Consider the following 26647-nt stretch of genomic DNA (forward strand, 5'->3'; position numbering starts at 1 on the left):
AAATAGATATGGGAGGGGGGAAAAGAGAGAGGGAAACAAACCACGAAGGAACTTTTTTTTTTTTTTGGAGAGAGAGACAGCAAATGGGGGGGGGGGGGCAGGGAGAAGGGGAGAGAGAGGATTCCAAGCGGGCTCCAGACTGCCAGCACAGAACCCGACACAGGCTCAAAATCATGAACTGTGAGATCATGACTTGAAACGAAATAAAGAGTCAGACGCTTAACTAAGCCACCCAGGTGCCCTAAACCATCAGACTCTTAAAGACACAGAACAAACTGAGGGCTGATGGAGGGAGGTGGGTGGGGGATGGGCTAGACAGGTGATTGGCACTGAGGAGGGCACTTGTGATGAGCACTGGGCACTGTATGTAAGTGATCAATCACTGAATTCTACTCCTGAAACCAATGTTACACTGTACGCTAACTGACTAGAATTTAGATAAAAATTTGAAAAAAAAAAAAAAGGCAAGGATCAGAAAAACACTAACTTCACAAATTTAAGTGAAGATCATTTCTGGGCAGTTCTGCTTAAAATTACTCAAAATCAGTATTTTGACAATGCTAGTCTTCGCTTTAAAGGAGCTTCATTCCCAGAAGTTGTGCTTGCCATGACTGCTGCCACAGTGCACACACTCTCCACAAATGCTGGGCTCACACTGAGACAGCCCTCCCTACAGGTGTCACAGGGGTGGTGACTAGGGAGAACACAGGACAGGGAGGGGCCTTCGTCTAGGCCTTTATTTCGGCTGGGTCTCCAAGCTCCACAGCCTGGTCCCACTTTCCCTTCCTCCAGGCCCCAAAGGTGACCAATTTTCAAATGGTGGTGGGCATGTTCCCCAATTTTAACCCTGAAGGGAATGAAGTGAAAAAAGAATGGGGAATATGCTGTGCTTCCAGATGGTAAGACCCGCTTCATCTCTCACTCAGGGAGGATTTGACTGAAGTGGTGTCCAGTCTAAGAAAGTCATAAAAATCCACTGTTGGAAGCTCTAAAGTTACAGGTGCTAATGAGTGGTTTGGTAGGTAAGATGATTTAGAAACACAGGTAAGATGTATCCAATGCCTCCTCCCACCATGCAGCTTTAGAATCAAGTAGGAGAATACCGTCATCTTTTCCCGAGTGTAATAACCATTTTTTTCCCAATGATAATACAATAGCATGCTCTAGGTAGTATTTTCGAGGTGTCTACGATATTAACAAACAGTATTTCTAAGGAACATATATTTGCTTTATACCACTAGCCAGACAAAGAAAACTATGCCTTAAGGGGCACCTGGGTGGCTCAGTAGCTTGAGCGTCTGACTTCAGCTCAGGTCATGTTCTCAGTTTGTGAGTTCAAGCCCCACGTCAGGCTCTGTGCTGACAGCTCAGAGCCTGGAGCCTGCTTCGCATTCTTGTCTCCCTCTCTCTCTGCCCCTCCCCTGCTCACACGCTGTCTCTCTCTCAAAAATAAAGATTAAACAAAAAATAAAAAAAAAACAAAAAACTATGCCTTAAGTATCTTCAAATTTAACTTGTTCTGTATCCTTGTCAATGGCAAGAAAACTAAAACACCAAGAAAACTTGATGTGATCAAATGAATATTTCAAATATAAGAAAAACTACAATGATATAAAGAAGTGCTATATTTCTTTGGTAAAGAGCCGGTAAACCACCATTACTAAACACTGCATTAAGAATGCAAAAAAAACCGGGTCTACTGATTTTCTATTACTGAACAGTTTATAAACAAAACCACTTAAGCATCATGCAGTATATTCAATTCTTTAATATTTTCTCATTAGTACGATGGGATTGAGGTTATAAGAACCTCTCTTTACCTACCCACAAGCCACATACTGTCCATTCCTAGATGTGGCAATGCTTAATCCATATAAACTGCCTTCATCAACGAATCTGTTAAGGCACTTTCTGGAGTTCACATCCCAAACATAAACTTCCCCATCGCCTGAAAGAAAGAGCCAAAAGGGTTTGGTTAATGTTGCTTTAAACTTGAAAGCCAAGTGAACTGACCATTCATTCTTAGCCACACTTTTTTTTTTTTAATTTTTTTAAAATGTTTTTCTTTATTTTTGAAGGAGAGACAGACAGAGCATGAGCAGGGGAGGAGCAGAGAGAGAGGGAGATGTAGAATTTGAAGCAGGCTCCAGGCTCTAAGCTGTCAGCACAGAGCCCAATGCGGGGCTCGAACTCATGAACTGTGAGATCATGACCTGAGCTGAAGTCAGACGCTTAACTGACTGAGCCACCCAGGCGCCCCCTCTTAGCCCCACTTTAACAGTACAAGAGACTACAAACAAAAACTCCCTATAAATGTCCTAGGTCTAGAAAACTGGCCTAAAAGGATTCCTTGTATACATTTCTACATGTAGAAAATGCATCCTCAAATAGCCATTAATAAACAGTATCTTTAAGTTTAGAGTGAAAACCACAAACTCTTGGCTTGAGTTGAGCTTTCAGACATTTCACATTTCACTCAGACTTCTACATTTCACTCAGATGAGTTATTAGAGCAAAAAACTTAAAATAACAAAAAACAAAATACTTATCATAAGTTCCAATATCCATCAATAGGCAGAGCACCTATTTGTAGGGTAAGTTGATTAATATATCAAACCGATGATGATGGCAATGACAGAGAAAGCGCAAAATAAACTGACCCAGACCACAAGAAATTTATAATTTATGATACATACAGCGTATCTATTACCAAGTCACTTAAATGATAAGAAACGCTAACTGTGAACAATAAGCACAAATAGTTTAGAGAAAGAAGAATGTGGGTAAGATCAAGGAGGATGTTAAACCTGAAAAGAACACCAGTATTTTCATGATAGAAATGACCATCGGGGCACCTGGCTGGCTCAGTCAGAAGATCATGCAACTCTTGATCTCAGGGATCATGGTTCGGAGCCCCACACTGGGTAAAGGAATTACTAAAAAAAATAAATAAACTTCAAAAAATAAAAAGAAAGGACTATTGCCAAAATCAGTCCTTATTCTTTTTTCTCTCTCCTATAAGCACGATACTGATGATCACTGTCTTCTTCATACCCATTTACAGATTTCTTTTTTTTTTAATCTTTATTTATTTTTGAGAGAGAGGGGGAGGAGCATGGGGAGAGGGGGGCAGAGGATCCAAAGCGCACTCCGCACTGACAGCAGAGAGCCCAATGTGGGGCTTGAACCCACAAACCGCAAGATCATGACCCAAGTCGGAAGTCAGATGCTCAACTGACTAAGCCACCCAGGCTCCCCATTTACAGATTTGTATAATGATCCTACACTCATCTCAAAAGTGTCTCCTCACTCACCCATTTCATCTCTGTCTTTCCTGCGGATATTGTGCTAAAGTTCACTTTTCTATACTCTTCTCCTCCCAATGAGAATTCAATTAATCTCACTGTTTCAAATATTTCCTTGACAAAGATTTTCCAGGCTGGCATAAGGTTTAGATTAAGCAGTAATAAAATATATTTGGAAAAACTGAACAGGTCAAACATGAAATTCTTTGTGTTTGCCTGTACAGTAATGTTACGATAAAGGAAAGCATTTACAGATTAGCCCAGCTAGCAACACACTAAAATGGGAAGAGAAGGGATTGATGGCAGGAAGGTCATCTAGATGTTACCAAAGCTGGACTTTTGATTACTCGTCCCCCTGCTCTTACAGGACCTTTGTTATAGAAAATAAGACCTCCACAATCATGACCAATGTTGTAAATACTTCACATCTGCACCTAATTCACATACCAAATTTCAGTATCTCTGACCCTCCACCTCTTCTCCCCGACTCTGGCCCCCCAGGATCCAAGGGCCATTACATTAGGAACATCACTCTGAACCAGTATTTATTCCTTACCTCTCATGAAATCTATTACGACAATAGTTGATTAAAAAAATACAAACGTGACTAACTCAACTTTGTGAAAGTTTGATTCTAGGACAAAAACAGAATATGGCAGAAAACATGAATATACACCTTGCCAAAGAAGACATCCAGATGGCTAACAGACACATGAAAACATGCTCAACATCACTCATCATAATGGAAATACAAATGAAAACCACAAAATATCACCTCACGCCTGTCAGAATGGCTAAAATTAACAATGCAGGAAACAACAGATGTTGGCAAGGATGCAGAGAAAGGGGAACCCTCTTACACTGGTGGTGGGAATGCAAACTGCTGTGGCCACTCTGGAAAACAGTATGGAGGTTCCTCAAGAAACTAAAAATAGAATTACCCTACAATCCGGCAATTGTACTATTACGTATTTACCCAAAGGATACAATAATACAGATTCGAAGGGGTGCATGCACCCCCTAATGTTTATAGGAGCATTATCAATAGCCAAACTATGGAGAGAGCCCAAATGTCCACTGACTGATGAATAAAGATGTGGGGGGTGTGTGTGTGTGTGTGTGTGTGTGTGTGCATATACATACATACACATACACACACATACTGGACTATCACTCAGCCATCAAAAAGAATGAAATCTTGCCATTTACAATGACGTGAATGGAGTTAGGGTATTATACTAAGTGAAATAAGTCAATAGGAGAAAAACAAATACCATCTGATTTCACTCATGTGGAATTTAAGAAACAAAACAGATAAACATATGGGAAGGGGGAGGAAGAAGAGAGGGAAACAAACCACAAGAGACTCTTAATGACAGAAAACTATGGGTTGATAGAGGGAGGTGGCTGGGGGATGGGCTAGATGGGTGCTGGGTACTAAGGAGAGCACTTGTTGTGATGAGCAGCAGGTGTTGTATGTAGGTGATGAATCACTCAATTCCACTCCTGAAACTAATACTGCACTGCATGTTATCAGACAATAAATTAAAAAAAAAAAAAAAGGAAAAAAGAAACACAACAAAAATTAAACAAAAGTTAATGCCAATGTTCATCCTTTTTTTAAAAAAAGCTTTTAAAACTTTTTAATCCAGTTGTAAGTCAAGTAGATGTACTTTACAGCATGGTGACTATAGTTAATAACACAGAACTACCTATTTGAAAGCTGCTGAGAGTAGATCTTAAAAGTTCTCATCACAAGAAAAAAATTAACTATGTGTGGTGACAGATAACCAGACAATGTGGTAATCATTTTGCAACATATACAAGTATCAAATCATTATGCTGCACACCTGACTAGTTTAATGTTATATGTCACATTACACCTCAAAAAAACAACAACAAAAAAACTAATGCTATATTATCAAGTGCTCTTAGCTGAGGTATAGCAAAAGTTCTGCAAAAAGGCCCCACAGAGATTGCAGAGTAAGTACTGACACAACCATCCTGATGCCTCCCCCTACCCAGCAGCACGAGCTACACTGAGATTAGTATGGCCCCAAGATCCTGTGGGAAAGGGAGCAAGAGTCCAAAAAGGCACAGGATGATCAGAAAGGCAGAAGAGCAGGAAAGTGCAAGATTAGAGTCTGTCAAGGATGACTGACAGCTGGCCAACTGCACCATAGAAATGTCAGAGGGTGAGCTCTGAATTGTTTTCAATCAATTATGAAGAACATTCAAGACATTATCCAAGTGAAAAGGTACTGTTAAAAGAAAAAGGGTAATGATTGTAAGTAACTTTCAAAAAGAAAGGAAGTCTGAGAATGAATCATTTTTTAAATAAGCGTTTTCTTCCCATCTTCTCCCCTAACATGTTAACATGGTTAAATATGGTTAGCCCCTCACTATTTTAAGTTTGTTTATTTATTTTGAGAGAAAGAGAGAGAGAGAGAGAGAGAGAGCGCGCGCGCAAGCGTGTGAGTGCAAGCGGGGAACAAGCAAAGAGGGGGAGAGACAGAACCCCAAGCAGGCTCTGCAGTGTCAGCATGAACCGTGAAATCGTGACCTGAGCCGAAATCAAGAGCCGGATGCTTAACCTACTGAGCCACCCAGGAGTCCCGGCCCCTCACCGTTAACATGCTAGCATGTTAAATGTGTAGCCCTTCACTGTCACTAGTCAGTAAATAAGAAGGCAAATGGGGGGCGCCTGGGTGGTTCAGTCATTTAAGCGGCCAACTTCAGCTCAGGTCATGATTTGTAAGTTGGAGCCCTGCATCAGGCTCTGTGCTGTGCTGACCGCTCAGAGCCTGGAGCCTGCTTCACATTCTGTGTCTCTCTCTCTCTCTGCTTCTCCCCTGTTCACACGCTGTCTCTCTCACTCTCAAAAATAAAAATAAACGTTAAAAAAAAATTTTTTTTTTTTAAAAAGGCAAATGGTAATGACAATCCTAAAAATAAAAAATTGCTTTCTTACTAACAAAAAAATGTCTAAAATCAAGCACTGTTTTTGGTTAAATCTGAAATGAAACATATCCAAAGCTTCAAAAAAGCTTTAGATGATCATGTCAATTAACCCACCTGAAGAGGCATACATTCTCTTACTATCTGAAGAGAATGTGGATGCTGCAACCCTTCCATTAATTTTCATGCTGCCAATCAGTTCTTTAGTCTGAAAAAACAACAAACATTACTTATCAAATTGTTAGGTGGTACACAGAAGAATCACACTGGGAATAAAAACAATGTAGGTCTGTTTTGTTATACCTATTTGACTTTGTTTTTCCCTATAGTCAAAAGTTCTCCCAAGTCCTATTGTTGCCCTCTGCTTGAGATGATTCAAGACCATCCCTCCACTAATGTCTTATCCTAAAAGAACAAGCAACCACCAATAAGCATTCACCTTCATTGACAGCAAATGAAGATATCCAGCAACACCATTTATCAGCAAGAAGGACCCATCTGGAGAGACTTCAAAGCTCCTCACTATCTTCTCTTTCAAGCCTAAGAGAGGAGATGAATCAATAAGGATTAATATGATTTTCAGTAACATTATCTTTCACTAGTAACTGAGAGTTCCTTACCTTCTAAAATAAAGAGTGCCTCAAACTAAAAAAAAAAAAAAAGCTAGGCTCAGACTCTGAAGAAGTCTGACCCCATGCATCACTGAGTATGACCCAAGTATAAGGTCATTACAAAATGCTCACTTTTCTTCTCTGTCTTGGTTAACATTCACCATTTGAATGACAGGCTAGAGATTCAGCTCTCCAAACAGTAAACATAACAACTAATTTTCCAAATGTACACAGTGACATCTGTAATTAACTAAAAGGATAAATTATACTTCTTTCTCACAAAGTTCATTACCAGAAGAGAAATACACAGACATCAGAGACTGCTAAAACATAGTAACATATAGAAACTAGTTGTTGGCCACCTACTAAACATCCCATGATGAATGAGTCCAGTCCTTAACTTTGTGATTCCAAAAAGGAAAAAAAGGAAAAGAGAAAACCACGAAGTGTCGTTGTATTCAAGGGTCGATCAGCTTCTCAAAATGTGACTCATGTAACCAAACCACATGAGCTAAGTATATAAACCAGAGAGTCAATTTACTTATTTACAAAGGGACATGTTCCTTTTCCATGCCTAAAAGATTCAGATTACCCATTCAAGAGACTCTTTCCGACAAGACTGCTCAGTGAACAAACTTAATAAAAAAGTGCCTAATGGAAAGGATACCTAAAGAATAGGTACAACTGGGGGAAGGGAAGCAAGTGGCCAGGGGGATAGAGCAGAGTAGACTTTTCACGTCTGCTCTTTCCTATGTATTGGATTTTTGTACATTTGAATGTATCGTTTAGTCAAAAAAATATTATTTTTTAATCGTTTTAATATTTATTTATTTTTGAGAAAGAGAGGAGACACAGAATTGGAAGCAGGCTCCAGGCTCCAAGCTATCAGCACAGAGCCTGATGTGGGGTTTGAACTCACAAACTGTGAGATTATGACCTGAGCCATAGTCGGGTGCTTAACCAACTGAGCCACCCAAGCACCACCCCCCGCAAAAAAAAAATTATTTAAAAAAATGTTTGGGGCACCTAGGTGGCTCAGTCAGTTACGCATCCAACTCGATTTAGGCTCAGGTCATGACCCCATGGTTGTGGGATTGACCCTCACATCAGGCTCTACACTGAGCATGGAGCCTGCTTGAGATTCTCTCTCCTTCTCCCTCTGCCCCTCTCCCCGGCTCACGCTTTTTCTCTCTCTCTCTCTAAAATAAACAAAATGAGGGGCGCCTGGGTGGCTCTGTTGGTTGAGTGTCCGACTTCAGCTCAGGTCATGATCTCACGGTCCGTGAGTTCGAGCCCGGCATCAGAGCCTGGAGCCTGCTTCGGATTCTGTGTCTCCCTCTCTCTCTGCACCTCCCCAGCTCATACTTTGTCTCTCTCAAAAATAAATAAAATAAAATGAAAAACATGTTTTAAAGTTGCTAAATTAAAACATTAATCAAAATAAATAAATTTAGAAAAACCTAGTGAAGACCCTTGTTCCCCTACCAGAAAATGCTGGTTTAGCAAGCTCCCACAGGCTACTTCTACCCTTTTAACAGTCTTTATCCAGATGGTTTACAATCCTACAAACTGGGCCTCCTACTCTAATCCTGCCTCCACAGACTATACCCTATATTCCTTGATGGAAATCAATCCAGACACATATTTCCAATTACTGGAGTTACTCCTGCTAGGGATGACCAGTCTTCTTAACTATGAACCTATTCCTACCTAGGGTCATTTCATCCCCAAATCTGGGCAAACTTTAGGTTCTGACTACCGTAGACAGAAAACAGCTCTAAACAGAAGGAAAATACCATTACATGATGAAACAGGGAGGGAGGCTGATTCTAGCACAGTGTGAGGCTGCAGGTGGAACCCTTTCCCCCCCAGACCCAATCCTACTGACACAAAACTGGGCAGAAGAAATGCAAGAGAAAACTAAAAAGCCTACAGCTGAGGGCCACCAGACCATGGAAGGATATGGACTGCACATGTATCATCAGAGCAACAGGGAACAAAGTTCCCTCATACTGTGCAGAGAAACCCAGGGTGGCAAAGTGCCAGCGGGCTCATTACATAGGTGGCTAGAAGATCTTATGCATTTAGCCTGAGTAAGCTTGCTGTTTTGAGGGAATTCAGGAGAGGGGAGTGTCTTCCAGAAGGAAATACTGGACTTAGAACAAATAAGGATAGGTAGCTGCTTTAGCAATTAATTGGAAAAATAAGAAACACAACTATATTTTCATCCAAAACTTGCAGTATACTAGCTATATGTATACAGTACTTTAATTTTAACCACAAAAAAAGTGATAATAAATGCTAATATCAATACTGCAATTGCTTCTTACAAACGGTGAACCTTCCAAAACAGAAACCAGATAAAATTTATAACATGGCCTTGAGAAAGAAGATACAACGCTTTAAAGGTGTCAGATATAAATCTTTTTATAGATCTGTGAATGAGATTTTTAGGTCACCTAATAAGCAACTGATAAGAAAAGGAAAGGCCAATTTAATTATAATAGTGCCAAATTCCATAGGATGGAAAGTGGACTTCGCTGTGATCTGTCATCAGATAAATGATATGCTGCTCCAAACAATGGCAGCAGTTACCACTGAGCATTTACCATGTGGCAGGTGCTAATTTAGGAGCTTATAAAAAATTATCTCTTTTGAACAAACTGAAGGATACCAGAGGGGAGGGGAGGGAGTGATATAGGTGATGGGGATTAAGACGTGCACCTGTGATGAGGACAGGGTGATGTATCAAACTGCTGAATCACTGTATTGTACACCTGAAACTAATATAACACAGTATGTTAACTGGAATTAAAATAAGAACAAAACACGGGGCGCCTGGGTGGCGCAGTCGGTGAAGCGTCCGACTTCAGCCAGGTCACGATCTTGCAGTCCGTGAGTTCGAGCCCCGCGTCAGGCTCTGGGCTGATGGCTCAGAGCCTGGAGCCTGTTTCCAATTCTGTGTCTCCCTCTCTCTCTGCCCCTCCCCCGTTCATGCTCTGTCTCTCTCTGTCCCAAAAATAAATAAACGTTGAAAAAAATAAATAAAGTTCTTTAAAATAAATAAAATAAGAACAAAAAATAAAATAAAAAATTTTTTAAAAAGTATCTTTCAATATTTAGGACCCTCTATTTCAAAGAAAGAATCAAAATGGCTGCCTGACCAACTAATTTAATTCCCAAATCGTCAAATTCCTTATGCGTTTACCTGGAACAAGATATCTCTCGTAAGAATTACCCTTATAAATGACTCAACAGAAACGGTTTCTGGAATCTGAACTAGTAATCTGGGGTTCTCAAAATTTTTGTGTGTCAGTCTCGTGAAGCGTATGATTCCCCCTCTCAAAATAACAGTTGTTCAAAACTTTCATAACCGAAGGAAATGCTAAACTTCAGTTATAGGTTAGTGAAAATAAAGACGTAATGTTTTTCCCATCTGATTTTACATACCCCTGAATTCTATCAGAATTTTGAGAGTCCGTGGACCCGACATTATGAACCCCATCGGTTAATGGAACTATCAATTCAAAATTCTTCAGAATGCACCAATTCTGCATTCTTCATTTTTCAAGCTTGCATTTAAGACAGTGAATGAGTTTGGTGTGCCTGGGTGGCTCAGTCGGTTAAGCGACCAACTTTGGCTCAGGGCATGATTCACAGCTTGTGAGTCTAAGCCCCACGTTGGGCTCTGTGCTGATGGCTTGGAGCCTGGAGCCTGCTTCGGATTCTGTGTCTCCCTCCCTCTCTGCCCCTCCCCTGCTCACGCTCTGTCTCTCTCAAAAATAAACATTAAAAAGATAATAAAAAAAAAGACAATGAAAGAGTTCTGAGGTGCATAAGTTTGCACATTCTAACCAGTCAGCGATTTTTCTAATTCTAGTGTCCTTAGTTTCTTGAGTTATTTACAGTTTTATAGTAATAGACTGAAAACAGTGTTCAACAACCAACCCCACCAAAAAAAAAAAAAAAAAAAGTTTAATTTATCATTATCACCATTAATGCGCCAAGTTATGCTTACTGAGGAAAGAGGAGGGGAAATATTGAGAGCAAAAGATAAATGCCACGTCTTAGAAGAAAGTTAGTGGTCAGATCCACACTCCTGTGCACCAGCAGATCCACAGTAACCATCACTAACTGCATGTGGGCCAACCCTGGGCTTGCTTTTCCCAAGAAGATGCAAGGCAAGGATGGACAAAAGCCCACTCCTTTTCATAAGTGGAATAATAAGTAAAAACACTAACACTACGTGTTGTTTTCTGCTACAACATGGGGGGACTATTTAAGGCTTTTCAACTCAAAGTGAGGTCCATGGACCAGCACCAGCACCATCAACTAAGAGCTTGTGAGTGATGCAGAATCAGGCCCACCTCAGACCCACAGAACCACAATCTGCACTTTAACCAGATCCCCAGGTAATTCATATGCACATTAATGTCTGAGAACCACTGGTTTAAAGCATTCTTAAACTAAGAATCCACTGAAGGTGTCTGGAAACTTAGGAAACAGAAGACTGGGAACACTGAACACAAACACCATAAATGTTTCTAAAGCTGGCCTTGTTCACTTGGAACCATTAGTAGAAAAAAGACTACACAGAGCCACCCCGGTCCTTTCCAGCCCCAAACATACACGCAGTCTAACAAGGAGATGGTCATGGGGCCACAGCGCTGTTCACACCACCTCTCAAGACTTAAAATGCTAATGCAGCCAACCTCACTACGAGGGAAACCAAAGTTCACAGAGGGTTCATGACTGCGTCACTGCATTTTGTGGTGATGTGGGTCGGGGCATGCAGGGGAAGAATGGGTAAGGCAGAGGAAGATAAATTTTCACCTACAAGATTTTTTAAATAGTCTTTAAAATATATCACAACCTCCAAAAATAGTGCTTTATTTCTTTTAAACGTAAACCAAAAATCTATTACAGACACTGGAAGAACAAGAAGAGTATCCAAATTTCCTGACTACCAGAGAGGAGAAAGTTTATCTGAGGACGTGGAACTCAGGTTTTCTAGCTCCCAGGCTTTTTCAGCTGCATAAATTGCTAATTTTAGAGCCAAGTATTTGCAACTGCTTTTCTAGTCTGGGGGACATATGTTTCCAAATTATGATTTTCCTGTAAGTGCTCAATAAAAAGTTCCCTATTTTCATTCAAATGTATCATCTCAACACAATAACATTTCCCAAATACCAAACTAATGGCACTCTTTTTAAGAATCCTATGGGAAAGAAGTGGTTGTAAATTCTGTTAAGTGAACTCAGTCGTGGGCTGGCAGGGAAGGTGTGTGACCGGCTGCCTGTTCAATAGAAACCTTACCTCTCACTTGATGCACAGGAATTAACTTTCCAGCCAGCATATCATAAACATAAAGAACCTTGCTGTGGATACTCGTGGCTAAAACCTCTTCTCCATTAGCACTAAAACAAGCCTTATAGATTGGAAACTTTTCCAAATAGATGCTCTGGATTTTAGGATTTGTTTTTCCATCAACCTACAAGGAAATGCAAAACATTCCTTTTGGTTATTTCCACAGACTGTATCCTGGGAGTCAATACGTCTCACTACAAGTTTTTCACGTAAAAATGCATACCTGAAACAGCGATATGGCATTATCTAGAGCAGCAACCATCACAACCTGCGCACGAGGATGGAATTGCACAGACGAAATCCTGGCTGTAGTAGGACGTTCTGCGTTAGCATGTTGACAATTCTTTATCTGGGGAAAAATAAAGCTGGAATTTTATCAGTTCAAATGGGGTGACATTACCTTCTTCAAAGCATGGAAGAAAAACACAGTAACATAGCTTATAACATAGAACAAAGTGCACCGGAACGGTAACCAGAAGACCCCAGCCCTACCAACTAGCAAGTCATTCTACTATGCAATGATCCATTTTTACCATCTTTCAAGTGAGGGGATAAAATCGTTATGGTCTTAGAGCACCAGGATACAGTCATTTCCTCATGATATACCCATAAAGGTTAGGAGACTTTGACTTCCAGGGGTATTTTACTTAAAACTCTAGCGTCTACTAGAGTAACGTCTAACGTTACTCTAGCGTCTTTGCCATCATGGCACAAAATAAGAGGCACTATGTAATCATCCCCATGGTTCTATAGTTGGCATGGACAGCTTATGTTCTCCTCTCAGCATACATGGTTGCTAGTTTAAACTTTTTTTTTTTTTTTTTTAACATTTATCCACTTTTTGAGAGACACAGCGTGAGCAGGACAGGAGCAGAGAGGGAGACACAGAATCCAAAGCAGGCTCCAGGCTCTGAGCTGTCAGCACAGAGCCCGATACGGGGCTTGAACTCATGAACTGTGAGATCATGACCTGAGCTGAAGTCGGACGCTTAACCGACTGAGCCACCCAGGCACCCCAACAGGGTTACTAGTTTAAAGCAGTGATGATCCTGGGGCACCTGAGTGACTCAGTCGGTTAAGCGTCTGACTCTTGAATTCATCTCAGGTCATGATCTCACGATTCCTAAGTTCAAGCCCCACATCAATCTCTGTGCTGTCAGCTTGGGATTCTCTCCCTCCCTCTCTCTGCCCCTCCCCTGCTTGCTCGCTCTCAAAATAATTAAACATTTTTTTAAAAACTCAATTATACAAAAAAATAAAGCGATTACTATATGGATGTTTTGTTTGTAACAAATGAAGTTAGATTTTTGTGTAACTGCATTTTCAGTGGAGGTAAGTTTACCATATGAAGAGCTGAATGAATTGTCTTCACAAGGTGGGGGGAAACACAATCTCTGTCTCCTAGTGATTTGCCATAATAGGGTTCCCTCCCCCAACTAAAGCATGCCACCATTTTATAATGGGGAAAAATACCTATGGCAGAGACGGATCTGGTCATTTAACAGACACTTAACTTAAGCACTGTGTTGGGTAGGCACGTCGTTACTGCAATGAACAAGTTAGATACAGTGATGAGTTGGAAAGTAATTAACATAGACCACTTCAGACAAGCTAGCCAGGAAGGATGTGTCATCTAACGAGGAAGGTACAAATCGATTGGCCACCAGCAGTATTTAAAGAACAGACACTCAGGAGGAAGAGTGAAGGTGTGAGGCAAGAAAGCATTTGGTATGTTCAAGAAACAGAAAGAAGGCCTAGGGAACTTGGGTAGGAAATAAGGGGAAAACTTCTAACATGAAGTTTCAGACGTAGGCAGATGCGAGATTATGAAGGGCAGTGTAGACTGTGACAAAGAACTCAGAAGTTTTCAAAAAGCAAGGAAAAGTGAGAAGACTGAGGTTTCATTTTTTGAAGACCCCCCTGGCTCCTACTAAAGGGAGAATAAAGTGAAGTGGGAAACCAGTCACGAAGCAAGAGAGGACAGGGCAGGAACCAAGCTAGTGCCCGTGGAAATGAAGAGAAACCCAAAAGGAGAAATCAAACACAACTTTCAAAAGATCCCTGGGGATATAATTTGATCTTCTTGACCATTTCTGCAAAATAAATAACAGCAACACATTTAATCCCACAGATAACACAAATCCATACATTTGTAACAGGAAGCACACTGGGCGGGAGAGACCCAACTTCACCAACTCTCACCTTTAAGATTCCTTTAGGAAGAGAGGTTGATGTGGATATGAAATTCCCAGTCCTTTGCAACAAATCATCTTCATCCTCTTCACTTTCATCTAAGTCAAACAAACCCACAAGGCTGATCTTTAAAATCAATGAGATGGCCAGTACCTTCCACAAACATCTGCATTCCAAACTTCAATTCCCCCCCACTCCAGCCTCCAATCTCAATCCCTTTATTTAAGCTGCAATTAGTAAAAGTAAAACAGCAAAATAAATTTGAGGGTGGGGAGATGACAGAGAATTCAATTATATGGTTAAAATAAAAGCCTGACTCTGGAATGAAAGGTACACATTCACAGACAGTGACTAAAACAGGATGGAAAAAAAATAAAAGTCAGTATTCAATTTAAAAAGGACAATTCACAATTACAGCCAAATTGGCAATAAGGTAGACAGCAGATCTAGCTTAATTCACATGAAAAAAGATTAACACTTTTAGTTGTAGGAGAGATCAAGGTCAGCAAATTGTGTATCAGAACTTCAAAGAGACCTAACAGGGCTGATTTTTTCCTGATGATTCTAGCAAAGAGAGCCAAGAAGCTGGGCAATAGTTCCAAAACACTCATGGGGATGAGGGCAAAAACCAGCACTAAAAGCCCTCTGAGGTTCTGAAGGGAGTCTAATAAACCACCAGGCTTCAGCACGGGGCCATAAAAGGCTACATACACCAAGGATCAAGGGTGAAATGAAAGAATCATAATAAAATCCTCCATAAACTGAAACCCAGCTTTGAATCCTTACAATCTCTCACTGGAGATGCTTGGGACTGCTAGTGCCCCTTACCCAGCCTCTACCCAGAAACAAACATACGAATTCTCTGGAGAAAGATATCTTCGTCCTCTTATTAAACAACAGTATTCTTTCACACACAGTGTCAACACTCAATGAGATACAACTAGGTCAATAATGACAACATAAAGTAACTTGAAGGAAAACCTAAGGAATAACAGATAGTCTCCATAGGAGATCTAGAGAACAGATTTTCAGACACAAACTTCTAAAGGAATATGTTTAGTATGTTCAAAAACAATGAAAGACAATATTCAGACTTGAACCAGAGAAATGGACTATTAAAAAAAGAACCAAATGCAAACTCTAGAACTAAAATATACAGTAGTTAAAATTAAGATCCCAGTGGTCGTTTTTAACAATATATAAAAATTAGATGGAGGGACAATCAGTGGTCTAGAAAACAGATCAGAAAAAAATATCCAGACTAAGGTACAGAAAGCAAAAAGGACAGAAAATGCAGGGGGGGAAAAATGACACAACATGTTTAAAAAAATAAAAACATTTAATATACATGTAATTGGTATCCTAGAAGAAAAGGAAGACTGGAACAGAAACAATGTTTGAAAAGGCAGTCGAGAAGAATTTCCAAAACTTAACAAAAAACGACATCAGGCCAGATTCAAAAGCATGGTGAAGACCAAGCAGGATACAAAGCAAGCTACAATGATCTGGGGGGTGGGGGGAGGAAATAAACAAACAAAACAGCAACAATAAAACAATCCATAGTATCAAGGAATTACTGTTGCTAAATTTTGAAAGTCTATGACAATAACATTGTAATTATGTTTAAAGAGAAGAGTACTACTCTTTTAAAGACAACCAATGTAGTATTTAGCAATAAAAATAACGTGTTGGGACAACCATGATGATGGGGTCTAGTCATCACGGTGCCAGTAAGAAGTATACCTTGGACAAGTCACTGTTACCTCTTTGAACCTCCCTCCCCTCATCTATAAAGGAAAGGTATAAGGCTGGGATATCCCAGATGGTAGCAGACTGGCTAATTGCTGACCTTACCCTTTTTTTTTTTTTTTTTTTTTTTTTTAATGGGCATAAAGACAAATTACATTTCCACTTAGTATGGCAATATGACTGAGCTCTGGCCAATTAAATCTAATTCAAGGTATCATGTACCTCTTCCAAAACAGGCCAATAAAAATCTCTTTGGGATGAGCTGCTCACTCTTCCCCTGTAAGATGCCTGGATGTCAACCTCTTGGGCAACTTTGAAAAACCCAGCGTGTAGTTGACAGAACCTCTTGGGTCCCTAAAGGACACTATCCCCTTCTCACCTCTGCATTTTACATGCATGAGAAAAAAATTTCCAGTGGATTAATCTCCTGAGATCTGGGAGGTTTTCTGTTTCAACAGCTAGCATAACCTTATCTAAAATATTCTATGAATGCAGCATTCTAAAATGGATAATAAAATTACATTTCATCTAGAAGGGCAAACTGGTGACCAAGGGTGTAGAAATCATTCAATGCAAAAAAAGGTTAAAAGATAAGAGATGTGAAACTTGTTAAAAAGCAAACTTGAAAATACATTTCTCCAATAACAACAGTTTTACATTAAGTAGAGATAAGAAACACTGCATACTTTTATTTCTAAGTTTTTTAAACTGTACACTTTTAAAGAGTAGAACTACAGAGTATAAGGAGGTAAATTTCAAAATTGGGGCAAAAATTTTATTATTTAAAAAAAAATTTTTTTACTGTTCTAGTTTTGAGAGAAAGAGAGAGAGGGAGAGTGAGAGCGAGCATGAATGGGGGAGGGGCAGACAGAGAGGGAGACACAGAATCTGAAGCAGGCTCCATGCTCTGAGCTGTTCACACAGAGCCCAATGGGGGGCTCGAACCTATGAACTGTGAGATCATGACCTGAGCCAAAGTTGGATGCTTAACTGACTGAGCAACCCAGGCACCAAGGAAAAAAAAATTTAAGTATTTATCTTGAGAGAGAGCATGTTCCCAGGGAGGGGGGGGGGGGGGGGGAGGGGGATGCAGAGAGAGGAAGAGAGAGAATCTCATGCAGGCTCTGTGGTGTCAGCACAGACCCCAACTCAGGGCTTGAAATGACAAACCATGAGATCATGACCTGAGCTGAAATCAAGAGTCGGACACTCCACCAAATGAGCCACCCAGGTCCCCCAAAACTGGAAAAAATTCTAACAGTTAGTTCTTAAAGAGGAAAAAACAGTCCAATAAAGAGTACATTATCTGACATGTTTAGGCAGAGACTAAATTACCATCTAACAGATGCCGTAGAGAAGATTCTCATTGTGGATAAAATCAGGCTGTATCACTAAGATTCCTTCAACCTCTAAAAGTATCTGGCTGGAAATCAGAAGGTAAATTCTGACTTAATAACAGATTGAGTTTTCTAACAGAATTACAGAAAGCTGGCTCTTTATATGGGCTCCCTGTACTGGAGTATCATTAGGACTGGATGCAGGGGGTGGGGAGGATGTGGGGGGGGAGGTGATGGCAATCGAACAAAAGCTCATCAGAAATCAAGGATGCTAAGGAAAGAGCTCCTACGTTATGAGGGAGAATATACTCTGGACTCCCTAAAGGATTTCCAAAGTCAATTCCAAGACTAAAATGTGTAACTCCAAGCACACAAATCAAATCTTGGTAAGCCATCCATATTTATAATCTCTAAACTCAAGGATCTAAAAAGGAGAGAGCAATTATGGTTCAAACCAAACTTAAAACCAGGAGTTGAAAAATAGGTTTTTACAAAGTGACTAATCATCTGGGCCTGACCTGACATGTGCTCCCTAGATATCCCATTTCCTAGTAGAAAGCTAGATTAGCTGCCAATGTCTTCAGAAGGGGCTCTGAATGAAGAATAACAGTCATCTTTCCTTAATCCCATAATGCAATACAGTTCTGTTGAAAATGAAACATAAAATTCATCAGTTACTGCCCATACTATAGAGAACACATGATAAAATGAGTCTTACGCTATTGTGAAAAGGCTTCCCTCAGAGAAATGGCAGACTTCGAAACCAGACATTTCAGGGAAAAAAATATATATATTTGAAACACCAGGTTTTAACGAGCCTCATGAGAAAGCTCAAATCACAAAACAGGAACAGAGACTTATTTACTAACTTAAACAGAAATATCAATACTCACCATCTGAAGAGGTTTTCCGCTTCTTAGTCTCTGCCCAGGCAGGTACTCCTCCCATGGCATGCTGGAATCTAAGCAAAAACACAAAAATGAAATTCTGTGGCAACTAATAAATGTTCACAGAGCTTGAGACATTTAAATGGTATACATTAGCTCACCCGTTAGAGCATGTATAGAATCTCTGCCAAGGAAATTATCTTTAAGAACAAAAGGGCAACTCACACAGAGTAGTCCCAACTTACTTATTCAGGAAACTTTCATAAACCTCCCTAACCATATAAACTACTCTCAGATATAGGACACCTGGATAAATATTTATTAGTTACTTTCATCTAGTTACATGGTTGCTCACTTGCTCATATCAATGCATCTCAGATCTTGGGACAAAGTAAAAGCTCTTTGTGATTACAAACCAATGCTACAGTAATAGAGTACTTGATAAAACACATCTGAAAGAAAATGACCAGGTTGGTAAGAACATACAAAACACAATCAACATATCCTTTGAATAAAACTGGAGCATTTCACTCTGGAAAAAGTAAGTTTAAAGAGAAGCATGAGAAGCATATTCTAAAGGGCTGGTTTTGGGAAGAGTGCAGAGAATCATTCTAATTGTTTAATGCAGAAATATAGACAAGGCCACCAAACTCAGCCTACTGGCCATAAACTAAAAAACTAGACAAAATATATGAAACTGTTTTCCGATTGGACAACAGGCAACAAAGGATTGTGATCCCTGGGAGGAAGGAAATAACAAGGTGAGCACTTCTATCCCAGGAATTTTACCCTGAAGACAATTTTGTGAGACCCTGGCACAGAACCAATGACAAAAAGTCAGACTTAAGAGGAGCTAAGAAAATTGGAATTTGAGGGGCAGTGGACAGAAGAAAAAAAAGAGCTCCAAAAATCTGCACAGGGGTCCACAGATATTTTTGCTGAATAATAAGCTGCACATTCACAGGATGAAACTCCATGAGGTCAGGCAAAGAACTACCACGGAGCTGTAAGTTGCACAACACCAGAGATGAGACACTTGAGTTCCAACCCATCAAGGGAAGGTCCTTATTGAAAATTCAGGGCATTCAGTAGAGATGGCAGAGAGGTCATACCTTAAAAATGGAGCTAAACCAGCCTAGAATAAATGCTACTCTACAAGCAAGCTAAAAAAAAACCTTGAAAGGATCAAACTGATCTCCAAGCCAATTAATTGTCCACCAAGACAAACCCATTAAAAGCACTCACTCAGGGCGCCTGGCTCACTAAGTCAGTAGAGCATGCAACTGTGAACGTGGGGTGGTGAGTTTGAGTCCCCCATTAGGTGTAGAGATTACTTAAATACTTTAAAAACATAAAAAAATATGGGGGTGCCTGGGTGGCTCAGTTGGTTAAGTGACCAACTTCGGCTCAGGTCAGGATCTTGCAGTTTGTGACTTCGAGCCCTGCGTCAGGTTCTGTGCTGACAGCTCAGAGCCTGGAGCCTACCTCATGTTCTGTCTCCCCCTCTCTCTACCCCTCCCCTGCTCACACTCTGCATCTGTCTCTCAATAATAAATACACATTAAAAAAAATTTTAAGTAAAAATAAAAAAATGAAAATAAAAACATAAAAAAATATGGGGCGCTGGGTGGCTTAGTTGGTTAAGCGTCTGACTCTTGATTTCAGCTCAGCTCATGATCTTAACAGTTCATCGGGTTCTGTGCTGATTGCACGGAGCCTATTTAAGATTCTCTCTCTCCCTCTCTCTCTGCCCCTCTCCTGCTCACTCACTCTCTTTCTCTCCCTCTCTCTCCTCAAAATAAATACTCATTCAATAATCATTAAAAGTAAAATCCAAAACCCAGACACTGACCAACATTCACACTGCCAAAAATCCAATCAAAATTTCTAAACACGCAGAGAAGCAGAAAAGCATGAACCATGACCAGAAAAAAAATCAGTCAATAGGAAGACACAGAAATGACAGCGGTGACAGAATTAGCATACGAGACTTTGAAATAGCCAATACAAATATATTTAAGTATTTAAAGGAATTACAAACATAACAAAAGGGAAAGTAGGAACAAACCAGAACAAAAGGTCTCAAGCTGAAAAGACCTTCTCGAAAGCTGAAAAATGTAATATTTAAAATAGAGTTACTAAATAAATTTAACAGACTCAAAAGACGATCTACTGTATGATTTCACTTATGTGACATTTTGGAAAAGGCAAATCTGTAAGAACAGAAAACAGATCAGTGATTGTCAGGGGCTAGAGAATTAAAAGTTGAGGAGAGTGGTGTCTGGGTGGCTCAGTCAGATGAGCAACTGACTCAATTTCAGCGCAGGTCATGATACCAGGATCGTGGGATCTAGCTCTCCTTCAGGCTCCACCCTCAGTGTGGAGCGTTCCTACAATGCTCTCTTTCCGTCCTCCTTAAGGTTCTCTCTCTCTCTCTCTCTCTCTCTCTCTGTCCCTCTCCCTTGTTTACTCTCTCCCTCTAAAAAAAAAAAAAAGTTGAGAGAGGGTTGACTACAAAGAGATATAAGATAACTTTCTGGGGTGATGGCCATATTCTGTATCTTGATTCCCCTCTTAGTTGTGGTATTTACATTACCATATGTGTTTAACAAAATTCATAAAGATACTTTAAAACGATGAATTTCGCTTTATGTAAATTATACAACAAACCTACTTTAAAAAAACGAGTAATACAATGAACCTATATGAATATATAAAAAAAAGTCGTCAATACAAATAAAAATTTTCATTTTAATTTATTTATTTGTTTAAAAGTAGGCTCTACACCCAAAGTGGGGCTTGAAGTCATGACCCTGAGATCAAAAGTCACATGCTCTACCGACTGACCCAGCCAGGTACCCCTAAAAATTTTTCATTTTTCAAATATTTTTGAAGATCTGTAAGTTGGAATTGGAAGAATCAAGATGAAATCATTATTTTAAAATATATGTATATTTGGGGCACCTGGGTGGGTGGCTCAGTCAGTTAAGCGTCCAACTTCAGCTCAGGTTATGATCTCAGTTTGTGAGTTTGAGCCCCCATCAGGCTCTGCGCTGACAGCTCAGAGCCTGGAGCCTGCTTCGGCTTCTGTGTCTCCCTCTCTCTGCCCCTCCCCCACTGTGCTCTGTCTCTCTCTCTCTCTCTCTCAAAAATAAATAAAATGTAAAATATATGTATATTTCCCAGCTGTGATCAACTAAAAGCCTAGAAGTTTAGTTTACCATATAGAAATGAACAAGCAAGTAAGCAATATTATCACTGCTTATAAGTGGGTAGTGGGATTACAAAATTCTTCCAAAATTTTTTTGTACTTGTAATCCCTCTCCCTCCAAAAAACTAACACTTGGGGCACCTGGGTGGCTTAGTCGGTTAAGTGTCCGACTCCTGATCTTAGCTCAGGTCTTGATCTAAGGGTCATTAGTTCAAGCCCTGTGTTGGGTTCCACGCTGGGTGGAGCCTACTTAAAAAAATAAAAATACTAAAACTTAATCATTTCTTCCAACAGCAGTGCTCTTACTATCTTCAAAATGGAAATCTAACCAAAAAAAAAAAAGGAAATCTCACTACCCAAGAAGCTGTGAGAGCCAAAGACTCAGGGAATCCAAATAAACCACTGATTATAAACACAGCTTGGTAAATCACGTGGAAAAGGACACTTACTCTTCCTTAAGTCTCTTTTGAAGTTTGTCTTTTGAAAGTTTACTTTCACTGGCATTTTTCATCATATCTTTCCGAAACCGATTGTTCTTCATGTCAACCCTATAAAAAACAAAATAGTATACTTTAAATGATGTTTAAGGATTTGTCTTAACTAGTTGTTGCCTTTAATAATTTGAAAACACATTTAACCAAATACAAACATTTGTAAGGTGTGGAACATCACATACACGTTTATTTTTTAAAAAAATAAATACACGTAATAGAAAACGCTCTGAAAAAATACCAATGATTAATGACAAAAATGTTTTCTCAACACAGATTAAGTAGATATTTCCCACCCAATTAAACTGACAAAGTCTGAAAAAAAGATAAGCATTGGTTATAAGAATGGAGTGCAATGGACACCTTTCAATGGGAAGGTATGTTGGTAGAACCTCACAGTCAATCTGGCAGTATTTATCAAGACCCATACTCGTGCCTAGGCTCTTTAAGTAATCCTACCTCAAAAAAATCTTTCTTCGGGGCGCCTGGGTGGCGCAGTCGGTTAAGCGTCCGACTTCAGCCAGGTCACGATCTCGCGGTCCGTGAGTTCGAGCCCCGCGTCGGGCTCTGGGCTGATGGCTCAGAGCCTGGAGCCTGTTTCAGATTCTGTGTCTCCCTCTCTCTCTGACCCTCCCCCGTTCATGCTCTGTCTCTCCCTGTCTCAAAAATGAATAAACGTTAAAAAAAAAAAAAAAAATCTTTCTTCAATAATTAGAAACTGGAAAAAGATTTATACAGAAAAATATCTGTCTCACTATGAATTTAAGGAAAAAATAAGAAAACCTATCTGTCCAACAATACTTTGATAAATTACAATTAGTTCACAAAATGGACTGTATTTTATCCATTTTAAAATGTTTACAAAGCTTTTACTCCTAAGTGGGGAGAAATGCTCGCAAGACAAGACATTCTCACTTATTAAAGTAGATATTTTGTGTGCTTTGTCCCTAGCCTTTCGTTTCAGGCATTGCGCTAAGAGCTTCACATATACTGTTTTATTTATTCTCAAAAGCCTTCTGATATTGTTACTATTGTTACCTCCATTCAAAAGAGAAAAGGCAGTTCCAAACTTGCCCTTGGTCAGTTAGGAAGTGGCCAAATAAAAAGGAAAACTCAAACATGACACCGAACACCGTGCTTTCTTTGCTATTCCATATGGCACACAGGAGAAGAGAGCAGGAAAGAATGCCAGTGTGTTAACTGGTTCTCCCTTGCTTGTGGGATCATGAATGACCTTTTTCTTTTCTCTGCTTTACAGTATTTTTCAAATCTTCACATAATCACCAACTTGTAAAGAAAACTTTAAGGGGCGCCTGGGTGGCTCAGTCAGTTAAGCATCTGACTTCGGCTCAGGCCATGATCTCACGGTTTGTGAGTTCGAGCCCCTCGTCGGGCTCTGTGCTGACAGCTTGGAGCCTGGAGCCTGCTTCAGATTCTGTGTCTCCCTCTCTCTCTGACCCCCCCACCCCCATTCATGCTCTGTCTCTCTCTGTCTCAAAAATAAATAAATGGTAAAAAAAAAAAAAAAAAAAAAAAAAAAATTAAAAAAAAAGAAAACTTTAAAACTTGCAAAATAATTTTTAAAGTACACAGAGGAATTCTGGAAGAAAAACTCAGCAACCTACATTTCATCATCTTCATCCTCTTCATCCACCCAAACTGGCTTCTTTTGAAATAGAAAATTATCTTTTGCTTCATTCTCCACTTCGGAGTCACAGGAGTCTTCCTGTACTTGAACCTAGAGATGACAAAATTGCCTTCAAACACGAGTTTTTCAGCAGACTAGTTAGATGTCTTGTAAGCATGCTTCGTAGGCCCTCTGATGAAATAATGGGACAATGCTACCAAAGCAAATGCTAGAGACAGAACATAAAAGCAGAGATTAGAGAACGGCACCATAAGATGGACGGGCAGGTAGGATGAGAGCACGCGGACATGCTGAAAGGAAAGATCAAGTAAGACAAGAACAACAAAAGGTAAGTTGACAGGTGAGGAACGGAGCAGGAAAAATCCGGGAACTACAGAAATCACGGGATGAGAGACAGACTAGCATCAAAAACAACGTGATTGAGGGGTGCCTGGGTGGCTCCGTTGGGTAAGTGTCCAACTCTTGATATCAGTTCAGGTCATGAGCTCAGCGTTTGTGGGATGGAGCCCAATGTCCGGCTCCATGCTGACCGCACTGAGCCTGTTTGGGATTCTCTCTCTCCCTCTCTGCCTCTCCCCTGCTCATGCTAGCTTATTTTTTTTTTAATTTTTTTTTTCAACGTTTATTTATTTTTGGGACAGAGAGAGACAGAGCATGAACGGGGGAGGGGCAGAGAGAGAGGGAGACACAGAATCCGAAACAGGCTCCAGGCTCTGAGCTGTCAGCACAGAGCCTGGCGCGGGGCTCGAACCCACTGACCGCGAGATCGTGACCTGGCTGAAGTCGGACGCTTAACCGACTGCGCCACCCAGGCACCCCCATGCTAGCTTATTTAAAAAAAAAAAAAGAAAACTTACACTCAACTATCAAATCTAAATCTAGACCATAGAATGCTCCCAGAAATGAGCTTGAGCTTTTCCAAAGACCATATTAGACATGTCCACTTGATTTCTCCCTGGTCTATTACCAGCCTATGATCCTTCAAAGCTCAACAAATCCCACCTCGCACATAATGTCCCTTTTCTGGACTATAAAACTGTCCCACCCGCCAGCATTTGTCCAGTAGCAGTTCTCTACTTCCCAACTAGTTTTCTGCAGCTTCTCTCATAAGCACCCAAAGGAGATTCTGGCAATCAATTGACACTGGCCACTGAGTAGGTCTGCATTCATTTCCCAAACTGAGTATTCTGTGAGGCTTTGCTGGGCCATCCTACGTAAAATTTCACAGCTCTCCACACACACTCATCTTCCTTTCCCTAATACTTTCATTTTTTTTCTCTTCAACACATGTCCCTAACATGTTTGCATTTTATCTTCTTCTAGTACAGATGCTCCAAGACAGCAGGGATTTTTGTCAGGTTTTGTCCGTTGCTGTGTCTCCTCCACTGACTAGAACAATTTCTGGAACTCTCCTTGTCTCAAAAAAAAAAAAAGTTATAGCATAAAAGGGATGATTACAAGTGTGCAAAAAAAAAAAAACTAATAAAAAAGTGTGCAAAAGGAAAAGGGATGATGAAAAGAATGCAAGATTTTCACTGCCAGGAAAAGTACGTGGTCCCCAAAGGGCTAACAACGACCTAACAGGCAAATACACGATCATTCTCAAAACTTGGCTAGTCAATCACTCGGGAAGCTGTTAAAACGCACATTCCCAGGCCCGGGCCCACGAATTCTGATTCCACAACTCCCAAATCACTGCAAGGTACTGAGGCAGGGGATCGCACGACGAGGAAAGAAACAATGATTTGGGGGAGAGGAGGTGGGGCTGAGCCGCGAAAAAAGCTCGCGCCTGCAGTTCGCTCAGCGTACGTGTAGAGCGCCTGCTGGATACTAGGTGCAAGGGCTGCCCCGGGGGCGGAGAAAGGCGATGTCCCCGCCCAGCTGAGACTTCCAGTCTGGCACCCATCGGCGCCCGCCTTCTCGGGCGCCCGCAGACCTGAGCGCTCCCGGCGCCGCAGGTCGCCCAGGCTCCGCCCCCGGAGGCTCACCGCCCACCACGCGCCCCGCCCGAGCGCGCCCAGTCCGCGCGCCGCGGCCTCCCTCACCCGCGGGCCCTGCAGACGCCGTAGCAGCGCGTCCTCGTCGTCCTCGACGTCGCCGAACACCAGCTCCTCCAGGCACCGCTCCACGGCCGGCTTGTCCTCCTCCAGCGTCAGGCGGTTCTGCTGCCGGAGCCGTCTCTCTTCCTCCGCCGCGACTGCGATCGCAGCGGCCGCTGTGCTCGGCCGGGCCGGCGGTTTCCGCTGGGATGAAGGAGCAGCCTTTCGGGGCGGCCCGCCCGGCCCTGCTCCGGCTCTCCGGTCCGGCTTCATTCGGCTCTTCCGGCCCAGCCTCACTCCAGTTCTCCGGTCCGGTCTCGTTCGGCTTCTACGTTCCGGCGGCATCGTTGGGTTTGAGAAGAAACGCAGGCGCTCACGTGGAACCTCGCTGCGCGTGCGCCGAGACGGTTCGGTTTCCGCGGCCGCTGAGGCCCCGCGGGGTCCGAAGGAGCCTGCGCGGCCTGCTAGCACGTGACCGACACTCTCTCCCTACGTAACGCCCACTCCCCTCACCAACCCCTCCCCGTAGGGGAGTTCCTCCGGGAGGACCAATCTTCCGGGTGGAGGGGGAAGCGGCGTGACTGGAGTGGAAAATTTTTTCCAACACAACTTCGCGGCTGCAACTGATTGAAAGGAGCACAAGAAAGCCAGAGTATAGAGTGGGATGACTGAATCAAACTTCTACTTTTCTTCCTGACTCTGTAACCACTCGACTTCACACGAGCCGCGGTTGCCTTTCCCACCCCTTCGTCTTGGTACAGCCCTTGGAGTACGGAGCCTGCAGAGGGTCCCACGCTGGAGGAGAGAGAGAGGAGGGTATGTAGGGAAGTGGGCCAATCGGGGCGCGGGTC

General features: G+C 41.4%; 2 protein-coding genes across 5 annotated transcripts in view; one reads left to right on the top strand and one right to left on the bottom strand.

Annotated features, from left to right (window-relative positions):
• UTP18 (UTP18 small subunit processome component) overlaps nucleotides 1–26141 on the bottom strand; it is a 42151-nt gene extending 16010 nt beyond the window's left edge. For both annotated transcript variants that reach the window (XM_043584040.1, XM_043584039.1), the window contains exons 1-10: nucleotides 25803–26141; nucleotides 23735–23847; nucleotides 22068–22166; nucleotides 18414–18481; nucleotides 14444–14532; nucleotides 12465–12590; nucleotides 12191–12365; nucleotides 6703–6803; nucleotides 6381–6471; nucleotides 1825–1948 (exon numbers count right to left, since the gene is read on the bottom strand). In XM_043584040.1, the coding sequence (XP_043439975.1) occupies nucleotides 1825–1948; nucleotides 6381–6471; nucleotides 6703–6803; nucleotides 12191–12365; nucleotides 12465–12590; nucleotides 14444–14532; nucleotides 18414–18481; nucleotides 22068–22166; nucleotides 23735–23847; nucleotides 25803–26141 (1325 nt within the window). The remainder of the gene's footprint in view (nucleotides 1–1824; nucleotides 1949–6380; nucleotides 6472–6702; nucleotides 6804–12190; nucleotides 12366–12464; nucleotides 12591–14443; nucleotides 14533–18413; nucleotides 18482–22067; nucleotides 22167–23734; nucleotides 23848–25802) is intronic.
• A 357-nt stretch (nucleotides 26142–26498) lies between these two features.
• Nucleotides 26499–26647, top strand: part of MBTD1 (mbt domain containing 1) — a 72175-nt gene continuing 72026 nt past the window's right edge. For 2 of the 3 annotated variants that reach the window (XM_043584030.1, XM_043584032.1), the window contains exon 1: nucleotides 26499–26612. The gene's annotated coding sequence lies outside the window, so the exon portion shown is untranslated. The remainder of the gene's footprint in view (nucleotides 26613–26647) is intronic. The other variant, XM_043584037.1, reaches the window with a different exon arrangement.

The sequence above is a fragment of the Prionailurus bengalensis genome, chromosome E1, assembly GCF_016509475.1.
Source record: "Prionailurus bengalensis isolate Pbe53 chromosome E1, Fcat_Pben_1.1_paternal_pri, whole genome shotgun sequence".
Lineage (NCBI taxonomy): Eukaryota > Metazoa > Chordata > Mammalia > Carnivora > Felidae > Prionailurus > Prionailurus bengalensis.